Source organism: Bufo bufo, chromosome 6 (assembly GCF_905171765.1).
Source record: "Bufo bufo chromosome 6, aBufBuf1.1, whole genome shotgun sequence".
Taxonomy (NCBI): Eukaryota; Metazoa; Chordata; class Amphibia; order Anura; family Bufonidae; genus Bufo; species Bufo bufo.
In genome coordinates this window covers 436,684,342-436,697,372 of record NC_053394.1, presented here as the reverse complement: position 1 = coordinate 436,697,372, position 13,031 = coordinate 436,684,342, and the positions used below count along the sequence as shown (strand labels likewise).

The 13,031-nt window shown below is 49.5% G+C and overlaps 1 protein-coding gene across 4 annotated transcripts in view; it reads left to right on the top strand.

Moving 5' to 3' along the window:
* PRKCA (protein kinase C alpha) overlaps positions 1 to 13,031 on the top strand; it is a 202,077-nt gene that overhangs the window by 150,656 nt on the left and 38,390 nt on the right. For 3 of the 4 annotated variants that reach the window (XR_005779847.1, XM_040437437.1, XM_040437439.1), the window contains one exon: positions 12,546 to 12,569. The exons of the other annotated variant lie outside the window; for it this stretch is intronic. Coding sequence is in view for 2 of the 3 variants with exons in the window: in XM_040437437.1 (XP_040293371.1) it covers positions 12,546 to 12,569 (24 nt within the window). In the remaining variant the exon portion in view is untranslated. The remainder of the gene's footprint in view (positions 1 to 12,545; positions 12,570 to 13,031) is intronic. 4 annotated transcript variants of the gene reach the window in all.

The window sequence follows — 13,031 nt, the reverse complement described above, 5'->3', positions numbered from 1 at the left end:
CACTAGGTGGTGTGTGTGTGCTGTGTAACAGATGGAGGTACACTCAGTGTCCACTAGGTGGTGTGTGTGCTGTATAACAGATGGAGGTACACTCAGTGTCCACTAGGTGGTGTGTGTGCTGTATAACAGATGGAGGTACACTCAGTGTCCACTAGGTGGTGTGTGTGCTGTATAACAGATGGAGGTACACTCAGTGTCCACTAGCTGGTGTGTGTGATGTATAACAGATGGAGGTACACTCAGTGTCCACTAGGTGGTGTGTGCTGTGTAACAGATGTAGGTACACTCAGTGTCCACTAGGTGGTGTGTGTGCTGTATAACAGATAGAGGTACACTCAATGTCCACTAGGTGGTGTGTGTGCTGTATAACAGATGGAGGTACACTCAGTGTCCACTAGGTGGTGTGTGTGCTGTATAACAGATGGAGGTACACTCAGTGTCCACTAGGTGGTGTGTGTGCTGTGAAACAGATGGAAGTACACTCAGTGTCCACTAGGTGGTGTGTGTGCTGTATAACAGATGGAGGTACACTCAGTGTCCACTAGGTGGTGTGTGTGCTGTGTAACAGATGGAGGTACACTCAGTGTCCACTAGGTGGTGTGTGTGCTGTATAACAGATGGAGGTACACTCAGTGTCCACTAGGTGGTGTGTGTGCTGTATAACAGATGGAGGTACACTCAGTGTCCACTAGGTGGTGTGTGTGCTGTATAACAGATGGAGGTACACTCAGTGTCCACTAGGTGGTGTGTGTGCTGTATAACAGATGGAGGTACACTCAGTGTCCACTAGGTGGTGTGTGCTGTATAACAGATGGAGGTACACTCAGTGTCCACTAGGTGGTGTGTGTGCTGTATAACTGATGGAGGTACACTCAGTGTCCACTAGGTGGTGTGTGTGCTGTATAACAGATGGAAGTACACTCAGTGTCCACTAGGTGGTGTGTGTGCTGTATAACAGATGGAGGTACACTCAGTGTCCACTAGGTGGTGTGTGTGCTGTATAACAGATGGAGGTACACTCCATGTCCACTAGGTGGTGTGTGTGCTGTATAACAGATGGAGGTACACTCAGTGTCCACTAGGTGGTGTGTGTGCTGTATAACAGATGGAAGTACACTCAGTGTCCACTAGGTGGTGTGTGTGCTGTATAACAGATGGAGGTACACTCAGTGTCCACTAGGTGGTGTGTGTGCTGTATAACAGATGGAGGTACACTCAGTGTCCACTAGGTGGTGTGTGTGCTGTATAACAGATAGAGGTACACTCAATGTCCACTAGGTGGTGTGTGTGCTGTATAACAGATGGAGGTACACTCAGTGTCCACTAGGTGGTGTGTGTGATGTATAACAGATGGAGGTACACTCAGTGTCCACTAGGTGGTGTGTGTGTGCTGTGTAACAGATGGAGGTACACTCAGTGTCCACTAGGTGGTGTGTGTGCTGTATAACAGATGGAGGTACACTCAGTGTCCACTAGGTGGTGTGTGTGCTGTATAACAGATGGAGGTACACTCAGTGTCCACTAGGTGGTGTGTGTGCTGTATAACAGATGGAGGTACACTCAGTGTCCACTAGCTGGTGTGTGTGATGTATAACAGATGGAGGTACACTCAGTGTCCACTAGGTGGTGTGTGCTGTGTAACAGATGTAGGTACACTCAGTGTCCACTAGGTGGTGTGTGTGCTGTATAACAGATAGAGGTACACTCAATGTCCACTAGGTGGTGTGTGTGCTGTATAACAGATGGAGGTACACTCAGTGTCCACTAGGTGGTGTGTGCTGTATAACAGATGGAGGTACACTCAATGTCCACTAGGTGGTGTGTGTGCTGTATAACAGATAGAGGTACACTCAGTGTCCACTAGGTGGTGTGTGCTGTATAACAGATGGAGGTACACTCAGTGTCCACTAGGTGGTGTGTGTGCTGTATAACAGATGGAGGTACACTCAGTGTCCACTAGGTGGTGTGTGTGCTGTGAAACAGATGGAAGTACACTCAGTGTCCACTAGGTGGTGTGTGTGCTGTGTAACAGATGGAGGTACACTCAGTGTCCACTAGGTGGTGTGTGTGCTGTAACAGATGGAGGCACACTCAGTGTCCACTAGGTGGTGTGTGTGCTGTATAACAGATGGAGGTACACTCAGTGTCCACTAGGTGGTGTGTGTGATGTATAACAGATGGAGGTACACTCAGTGTCCACTAGGTGGTGTGTGTGATGTATAACAGATGGAGGTACACTCAGTGTCCACTAGGTGGTGTGTGCTGTATAACAGATGGAGGTACACTCAATGTCCACTAGGTGGTGTGTGTGATGTATAACAGATGGAGGTACACTCAGTGTCCACTAGGTGGTGTGTGTGCTGTATAACAGATGTAGGTACACTCAGTGTCCACTAGGTGGTGTGTGTGCTGTATAACAGATGGAGGTACACTCAGTGTCCACTAGGTGGTGTGTGTGCTGTATAACTGATGGAGGTACACTCAGTGTCCACTAGGTGGTGTGTGTGCTGTATAACAGATGGAGGTACACTCAGTGTCCACTAGGTGGTGTGTGCTGTATAACAGATGGAGGTACACTCAGTGTCCACTAGGTGGTGTGTGTGCTGTATAACAGATGGAGGTACACTCAGTGTCCACTAGTTGGTGTGTGCTGTATAACAGATGGAGGTACACTCGGTGTCCACTAAGTGGTGTGTGTGCTGTGTAACAGATGGAGGTACACTCAGTGTCCACTAGGTGGTGTGTGTGCTGTATAACAGATGGAGGTACACTCAGTGTCCACTGGTTGGTGTGTGCTGTATAACAGATGGAGGTACACTCAGTGTCCACTAGGTGGTGTGTGCTGTATAACAGATGGAGGTACACTCAGTGTCCACTAGGTGGTGTGTGTGCTGTATAACAGATGGAAGTACACTCAGTGTCCACTAGGTGGTGTGTGTGCTGTATAACAGATGGAGGTACACTCAGTGTCCACTGGGTGGTGTGTGTGCTGTATAACAGATGGAGGTACACTCAGTGTCCACTAGGTGGTGTGTGTGCTGTATAACAGATGGAAGTACACTCAGTGTCCACTAGGTGGTGTGTGTGATGTATAACAGATGGAGGTACACTCAGTGTCCACTAGGTGGTGTGTGTGTGCTGTGTAACAGATGGAGGTACACTCAGTGTCCACTAGGTGGTGTGTGTGCTGTATAACAGATGTAGGTACACTCAGTGTCCACTAGGTGGTGTGTGTGCTGTATAACAGATGGAGGTACACTCAGTGTCCACTAGGTGGTGTGTGTGCTGTATAACAGATGTAGGTACACTCAGTGTCCACTAGGTGGTGTGTGCTGTATAACAGATGGAAGTACACTCAGTGTCCACTAGGTGGTGTGTGTGCTGTATAACAGATGGAGGTACACTCAGTGTCCACTAGGTGGTGTGTGCTGTATAACAGATGGAGGTACACTCAGTGTCCACTAGGTGGTGTGTGCTGTATAACAGATGGAGGTACACTCAATGTCCACTAGGTGGTGTGTGTGCTGTATAACAGATGGAGGTACACTCAGTGTACACTAGGTGGTGTGTGTGCTGTATAACTGATGGAGGTACACTCAGTGTCCACTAGGTGGTGTGTGTGCTGTATAACAGATGGAGGTACACTCAGTGTCCACTAGTTGGTGTGTGCTGTATAACAGATGGAGGTACACTCAGTGTCCACTAGGTGGTGTGTGTGCTGTATAACAGATGGAGGTACACTCAGTGTCCACTAGTTGGTGTGTGCTGTATAACAGATGGAGGTACACTCAGTGTCCACTAGGTGGTGTGTGTGCTGTATAACAGATGGAGGTACACTCAGTGTCCACTAGGTGGTGTGTGTGATGTATAACAGATGGAGGTACACTCAGTGTCCACTAGGTGGTGTGTGTGTGCTGTGTAACAGATGGAGGTACACTCAGTGTCCACTAGGTGGTGTGTGTGCTGTATAACAGATGTAGGTACACTCAGTGTCCACTAGGTGGTGTGTGTGCTATATAACAGATGGAGGTACACTCAGTGTCCACTAGGTGGTGTGTGTGCTGTATAACAGATGGAAGTACACTCAGTGTCCACTAGGTGGTGTGTGTGCTGTATAACAGATGGAGGTACACTCAGTGTCCACTAGGTGGTGTGTGCTGTATAACAGATGGAGGTACACTCAGTGTCCACTAGGTGGTGTGTGTGCTGTATAACAGATGGAGGTACACTCAGTGTCCACTAGGTGGTGTGTGTGCTGTATAACAGATGGAGGTACACTCAGTGTCCACTAGGTGGTGTGTGTGCTGTATAACAGATGGAGGTACACTCAGTGTCCACTAGGTGGTGTGTGCTGTATAACAGATGGAGGTACACTCAGTGTCCACTAGGTGGTGTGTGTGCTGTATAACAGATGGAAGTACACTCAGTGTCCACTAGTTGGTGTGTGTGCTGTATAACAGATGGAGGTACACTCAATGTCCACTAGGTGGTGTGTGTGCTGTATAACTGATGGAGGTACACTCAGTGTCCACTAGGTGGTGTGTGTGCTGTATAACAGATGGAGGTACACTCAGTGTCCACTAGGTGGTGTGTGGTGTATAACAGATGGAGGTACACTCAGTGTCCACTAGGTGGTGTGTGTGCTGTGAAACAGATGGAAGTACACTCAGTGTCCACTAGGTGGTGTGTGTGCTGTATAACAGATGGAGGTACGCTCAGTGTCCACTAGGTGGTGTGTGTGCTGTGTAACAGATGGAGGTACACTCAGTGTCCACTAGGTGGTGTGTGTGCTGTATAACAGATGGAGGTACACTCAGTGTCCACTAGGTGGTGTGTGTGCTGTATAACAGATGGAGGTACACTCAGTGTCCACTAGGTGGTGTGTGTGCTGTATAACAGATGGAGGTACACTCAGTGTCCACTAGTTGGTGTGTGTGCTGTATAACAGATGGAAGTACACTCAGTGTCCACTAGGTGGTGTGTGTGCTGTATAACAGATGGAGGTACACTCAGTGTCCACTAGGTGGTGTGTGTGCGCTGTATAACAGATGGAAGTACACTCAGTGTCCACTAGGTGGTGTGTGTGCTGTATAACAGATGGAGGTACACTCAGTGTCCACTAGGTGGTGTGTGTGCTGTGTAACAGATGGAGGTACACTCAGTGTCCACTAGGTGGTGTGTGCTGTATAACAGATGGAAGTACACTCAGTGTCCACTAGGTGGTGTGTGTGCTGTATAACAGATGGAGGTACACTCAGTGTCCACTAGGTGGTGTGTGTGCTGTATAACAGATGGAGGTACACTCAGTGTCCACTAGGTGGTGTGTGTGATGTATAACAGATGGAGGTACACTCAGTGTCCACTAGGTGGTGTGTGTGCTGTGTAACAGATGGAGGTACACTCAGTGTCCACTAGGTGGTGTGTGTGCTGTGTAACAGATGGAGGTACACTCAATGTCCACTAGGTGGTGTGTGTGCTGTATAACAGATGGAGGTACACTCAGTGTCCACTAGGTGGTGTGTGCTGTATAACAGATGGAGGTACACTCAGTGTCCACTAGGTGGTGTGTGTGCTGTATAACAGATGTAGGTACACTCAGTGTCCACTAGGTGGTGTGTGTGCTGTATAACAGATGGAGGTACACTCAGTGTCCACTAGGTGGTGTGTGTGATGTATAACAGATGGAGGTACACTCAGTGTCCACTAGGTGGTGTGTGCTGTATAACAGATGGAGGTACACTCAGTGTCCACTAGGTGGTGTGTGCTGTATAACAGATGGAAGTACACTCAGTGTCCACTAGGTGGTGTGTGTGCTGTATAACAGATGGAGGTACACTCAGTGTCCACTAGGTGGTGTGTGCTGTATAACAGATGGAGGTACACTCAGTGTCCACTAGGTGGTGTGTGTGCTGTATAACAGATGGAGGTACACTCAGTGTCCACTAGGTGGTGTGTGTGCTGTAACAGATGGAGGTACACTCAGTGTCCACTAGGTGGTGTGTGTGCTGTATAACAGATGGAAGTACACTCAGTGTCCACTAGGTGGTGTGTGTGCTGTATAACAGATGGAGGTACACTCAGTGTCCACTAGGTGGTGTGTGTGTGCTGTGTAACAGATGGAGGTACACTCAGTGTCCACTAGGTGGTGTGTGTGCCCTACAGACTGCTGACTGCGCCCTACAGACTGCTGACTGCGCCCTACAGACTGCTGACTGCGCCCTACAGACTGCTGACTGCGCCCTACAGACTGCTGACTGCGCCCTACAGACTGCTGACTGCGCCCTACAGACTGCTGACTACACCCTACAGACTGCGCCCTACAGACTGCTGACTGCGCCCCTACAGACTGCTGACTGCGCCCTACAGACTGCTGACTACACCCTACAGACTGCTGACTGCGCCTCTACAGACTGCTGACTGCGCCCCTACAGACTACTGACTGCGCCCCTACAGACTGCTGACTGCGCCCCTACAGACTGCTGACTGCGCCCTTACAGACTGCTGACTGCGCCCCTACAGACTGCTGACTGCGCCCCTACAGACTGCTGACTGCACCCCTACAGACTGCTGACTGCGCCCCTACAGACTGCTGACTGCGCCCTACAGACTGCTGACTGCGCCCCTACAGACTGCTGACTGCGCCCCTACAGACTGCTGACTGCGCCCCTACAGACTGCTGACTGCGCCCCTACAGACTGCTGACTGCGCCCCTACAGACTGCTGACTGCGCCCCTACAGACTGCTGACTGCGCCCTACAGACTGCTGACTGCGCCCCTACAGACTGCTGACTGCGCCCCTACAGACTGCTGACTGCGCCCCTACAGACTGCTGACTGCGCCCCTACAGACTGCTGACTGCGCCCCTACAGACTGCTGACTGCGCCCCTACAGACTGCTGACTGCGCCCCTACAGACTGCTGACTGCGCCCTACAGACTGCTGACTGCGCCCTCCAGACTGCACCCTACACAAGACTGTGCTGACGGCAGATACTGAGCAGCACCCGCTTGCTCCACCATTTCCCCGTCACAGCTATTGGTCTGATCCAGTGACTCGCGTCTGTTCTAATATCAGGATATACGTCTGTAGGGGGCGCCCTCGCTGCTGTCTGTGTACTCAGTTATGTGTCTGGCTGATGTCCGTCTGTCTGTCGCTGACTAACCATGCAGTTTTTTTCTGTCTTCCAGGACTGTCATATAAAAAAAAAACGCTTCTTAAAGGTAGCCCCGCTCCTGTCCCCCACCATCCCCCCCACAGAGTGTTTCTTGTACTTGTAGTTCGTCACAGCCATCAAAGGGTCATTACCGTAGAATTAAGTTCGCACCATGTCCTGACCGAGGCAAAGCGCAGGCAATCTGTAGGCAGGCATGTTTATATGGTTATTACAAGATCAGCACACACCTCTCCTGAAATCCTCTGTGCTGCTGTGGACTGCTCCTTCTTCTATGTAAGGGCTCATTCAGATGGTTTTTTTGTGGTCCGTAAAAATACGGATCTGTTTTCTGCAGACAGTTCAGTCTGTCCGCAAAAAACGGAATGCATATGGAATGTGTTCCGTATGCAATCAGTTTTTTGCGGATTCATAGACTTGAATGGAGCCGAGTTTTACTGACAAACATAGGACATGCTCTATCTTTTTTGTGGCGCAACAGAACGGAACGGTGCAAAAATGCAGAATAGGTGCGGAACAAATCATACGGCCGTCTGAATGAGCCCTAACTCTCATCCTGTGACCTCCACAAGATCAGCACACTGCTCTCCTGAAATCCTCTGTGCTGCTGGGAGGACCCTGCTCCTTCCACTATGTAACAGTCAGTGACCTCCACAAGATCAGCACACTCCTCTCCTGAAATCCTCTGTGCTGCTGGGAGGACCCTGCTCCTTCCACTATGTAACACTCATCCTGTGATCTCCACAAGATCAGCACACTGCTCTCCTGAAATCCTCTGTGCTGCTGGGAGGACCCTGCTCCTTCTTCTATGTAACAGTCTGTGACCTCCACAAGATCAGCACACTCCTCTCCTGAAATCCTCTGTGCTGCTGGGAGGACCCTGCTCCTTCCACTATGTAACTCTCACCCTGTGACCTCCACAAGATCAGCACACTCCTCTCCTGAAATCCTCTGTGCTGCTGGGAGGACCCTGCTCCTTCCACTATGTAACTCTCACCCTGTGATCTCCACAAGATCAGCACACTCCTCTCCTGAAATCCTCTGTGCTGCTGGGAGGACCCTGCTCCTTCCACTATGTAACTCTCAGCCTGTGATCTCCACAAGATCAGCGCACTCCTCTCCTGAAATCCTCTGTGCTGCTGGGAGGACCCTGCTCCTTCCACAATGTAACTCTCATCCTGTGACCTCCACAAGATCAGCACACTCCTCTCCTGAAATCCTCTGTGCTGCTGGGAGGACTCTGCTCCTTCCACTATGTAACTCTCAGCCTGTGACCTCCACAAGATCAGCACACTCCTCTCCTTAAATCCTCTGTGCTGCTGGGAGGACCCTGCTCCTTCCACTATGTAACTCTCAGTCTGTAACCTCCACAAGATCAGCACACTGCTCTCCTGAAACCCTCTGTGCTGCTGGAAGGACCCTGCTCCTTCTTCTATGTATCAGCCTGTGACCTCCACAAGATCAGCACACTCCTCTCCTGAAATCCTCTGTGCTGCTGGGAGGACCCTGCTCCTTCCACTATGTAACTCTCAGCCTGTGACCTCCACAAGATCAGCACACTCCTGTCCTGAAATCCTCTGTGCTGCTGGGAGGACCCTGCTCCTTCCACTATGTAACAGTCTGTGACCTCCACCAGATCAGCACACTCCTCTCCTGAAATCCTCTGTGCTGCTGGGAGGACCCTGCTCCTTCCACTATGTAACTCTCAGCCTGTGACCTCCACAAGATCAGCACACTCCTCTCCTGAAATCCTCTGTGCTGCTGGGAGGACCCTGCTCCTTCCACTATGTAACTCTCACCCTGTGACCTCCACAAGATCAGCACACTCCTCTCCTGAAATCCTCTGTGCTGCTGGGAGGACCCTGCTCCTTCCACTATGTAACTCTCATCCTGTGATCTCCACAAGATCAGCACACTCCTCTCCTGAAATCCTCTGTGCTGCTTTCATTGTCCTGTGAACCTGCCTGCCTACAGATTGTACTTAGTGTGATTCTCTGTTATCAGCCACTGTCATGGCTGCCAGGTGGCTAGTCCCCGGGATAGAGGAGGTTAATACGTGGTGCCTTCTTAAATCTCATCTTGTTATTAGGCTGGGTAGTACCTTCACCTTTTTTCCGCCTCTGATATTGACTCCGCCCACGTTATGTATCCGCCCTGATACCTGATACATACACCCGGCATATATACGGCGCGGTATATATGGCCTCTGGTAACCGCATGCCGCATGGATCTCCTCCATGATGATCCGGTCCTGGGGCTGTGATGTAGACGGTCACTGGGCGTGTGTATGCTGCATGCCTCGTGCCTCACTGTGTGGATGAGCATGACGATGTCCAGTGTGGAGTGGAGGATGGGTGTTGTAGTGTGTCCTCCTGAATATGACATCTGTGTTACTGCAGGTGGCCCCTTAAAGATGACTGCGCTCTGGGTATATACTGTTATGCATCCTGATAGCTGAGATGTTGTGTCGTACACCCGCTCATATACAGTGTGACATCATACACCCGCTCATATACAGTGTGACATCATACACCCGCTCATATACAGTGTGACATCATACACACGCTCATATACAGTGTGACATCATACACCCGCTCATATACAGTGTGACATCATACACACGCTCATATACAGTGTGACATCATACACCCGCTCATATACAGTGTGACATCATACACCCGCTCATATACAGTGTGACATCATACACCCGCTCATATACAGTGTGACATCATACACACGCTCATATACAGTGTGACATCATACACCCGCTCATATACAGTGTGACATCATACACCCGCCCATATACAGTGTGACATCATACACCCGCTCATATACAGTGTGACATCATACACCCGCCCATATACAGTGTGACATCATACACCCGCTCATATACAGTGTGACATCATACACCCGCTCATATACAGTGTGACATCATACACCCGCTCATATACAGTGTGACATCATACACACGCTCATATACAGTGTGACATCATACACCCGCTCATATACAGTGTGACATCATACACTCGCTCATATACAGTGTGACATCATACACCCGCTCATATACAGTGTGACATCATACACCCGCCCATATACAGTGTGACATCATACACCCGCTCATATACAGTGTGACATCATACACCCGCTCATATACAGTGTGACATCATACACCTGCTCATATACAGTGTGACATCATACACTGCTCACGTATACAGTGTGACATCATACACTGCTCACGTATACAGTGTGACATCATACACCCGCTCACGTATACAGTGTGACATCATACACCCGCTCACGTATACAGTGTGACATCATACACCCGCTCACGTATAGAGTGACACATCATACACCCGCTCACGTATACAGTGTGACATCATACACTGCTCACGTATACAGTGTGACATCATACACTGCTCACGTATACAGTGTGACATCATACACTGCTCACGTATACAGTGTGACATCATACACTGCTCACGTATAGAGTGACACATCATACACCCGCTCACGTATACAGTGACACATCATACACTGCTCACTTATACAGTGTGACATCATACACCCGCTCACGTATACAGTGTGACATTATACACCCGCTCACGTATACAGTGTGACATCATACACTGCTCACGTATACAGTGTGACATCATACACTGCTCACGTATACAGTGACACATCATACACTGCTCACTTATACAGTGTGACATTATACACCCGCTCACTTATACAGTGTGACATTATACACCCGCTCACGTATACAGTGACACATTATACACCCGCTCACCTATACAGTGTGACATCATACACTGCTCACGTATAGAGTGACACATCATACACGCGCTCACGTATACAGTGGGACATCATACACCCGCTCACGTATACAGTGTGACATCATACACTGCTCACGTATACAGTGTGACATCATACACCCGCTCACGTATACAGTGTGACATCATACACCCGCTCACGTATACAGTGTGACATCATACACCCGCTCACGTATACAGTGTGACATCATACACCAGCTCACGTATACAGTGTGACATCATACACCAGCTCACGTATACAGTGTGACATCATACACCCGCTCACGTATACAGTGTGACATCATACACCAGCTCACGTATACAGTGTGACATCATACACTGCTCACGTATACAGTGTGACATCATACACTGCTCACGTATACAGTGTGACATCATACACCCGCTCACGTATACAGTGTGACATCATACACCCGCTCACGTATACAGTGTGACATCATACACTGCTCACGTATACAGTGTGACATCATACACCCGCTCACGTATACAGTATGACATCATAAATCCAGGGCATTGCATTGCAGGTGAGTTTCCTTGCCATGCTGCAGTTTTCAGTATTTACCACTAGAGGGCGGCAGACTCCAGGATTTCCAGCGATTATTCCGCTGCCGCCTTCATCATTATATTATTATCCAGCAACAATTGAAGACATTTTCCACCTTGAGACGTCCGACTTGCTCCTGCAGTTTCATTGATTCCTAGGACTGTCACACCGAACTTCCCTTAAGGTTAATACATGCAGGTTACAGAATACAAAAGCGAGTAAAACCCCCCAAAAAGTAGTGGGCAGCATTTCATCGCCTCAGAAAAGGAGCCCACTCAACACGAAACCAGCAGACCTATGCAAAAAACAACCCAGTCTCAAATGGCTCCAAAGGTAACAATACTCTTTATTGATCACATATATACACAACATGATAAAAATCCAGATGAAATACACCAAAGTAAAAGTGCGGTATTCGCCTGAGGGGTAATAGAACTCAGGGGGGCGCCAGGAAATATGCAATGCTTCACTGCCCGGTAAATAGTAATCGGACATTGATCGGTTAGTATAAGGGTGCAAAGACTTGTGTCTGTTGCATCTAATGCACAAATAACGGCTAAACCTAATCCCCATAAGTAGAGTATCCCCTCAGAAGAACCGCGCACCCCGGCGCGCGGCAACACCTTCATCTGAGGGCGCCCCCCTGTGTTCTATTACCGCACTTTTACTTTGGTGTATTTCATCATGTTGTGTAGATATGTGATCAATAAAGAGTATTGTTGCTTTTTGAGCCATTTGAGAGTTGTTTTTGTATAGGTTTGCCTTAAGGTGGCAGAGTCCCCCTTTATGTCTTCACTTTCTATATTCTGTCTTATGGCGGGGACTATGGGCACGCTTCGGCGGTCTCACTTTAGAAGTAGGGTAAAGGGGGGCAATTCATTATAAGATTGGGGGAGGGGTTGCACTCATTCACAAGTAAGGTTTGCTGTGTGTTGCAGAGGTAGAGTTCTCCTTTAAGACGTGCCTGGAAGGCTAAAATCCAGATTCTCTCCCTATGGTTACAGGGCAAAAGGTCCGGCCAGGATCAGGTGCGTCCGTAGCGATGGAAGTAAGATGGTTTGCATGCCTTACCAGTAACACGTCTGCTGTGAGGGGGGCAGTTTGCTGTGACACCCCGACCCCCTCTCTGCCGCCCCATAGAGACTGATTGGCCCTCCAGTTTAGGGGCCCTTCCTGAGGACAGGTTCCCCCGTCGGCCTCCAGGATTCCTCAATAGTTGTGTATCAGTCAGTGGGTGCTCAGGTGGTCAGGCCTGGTGTCGGGGGCACTTTTCATGGGGGTGTCCTCAGGCACTCGGCACCCACCGCCGCCGCCGCGCTCTGAATCGCCTGCCGTTCACGCGGTCGCCATAATTCCGCTTCCAGCGTATGAAATAATGCCCACTGACAACAACTAACTGCCGGCTGCTGCCAGATATTAACCAGTTGTCAGCCAGTGTGTCATTAAAGGGCCACAAGTGTAGAATAAATGCGATGCAGTTCAGCACCTTG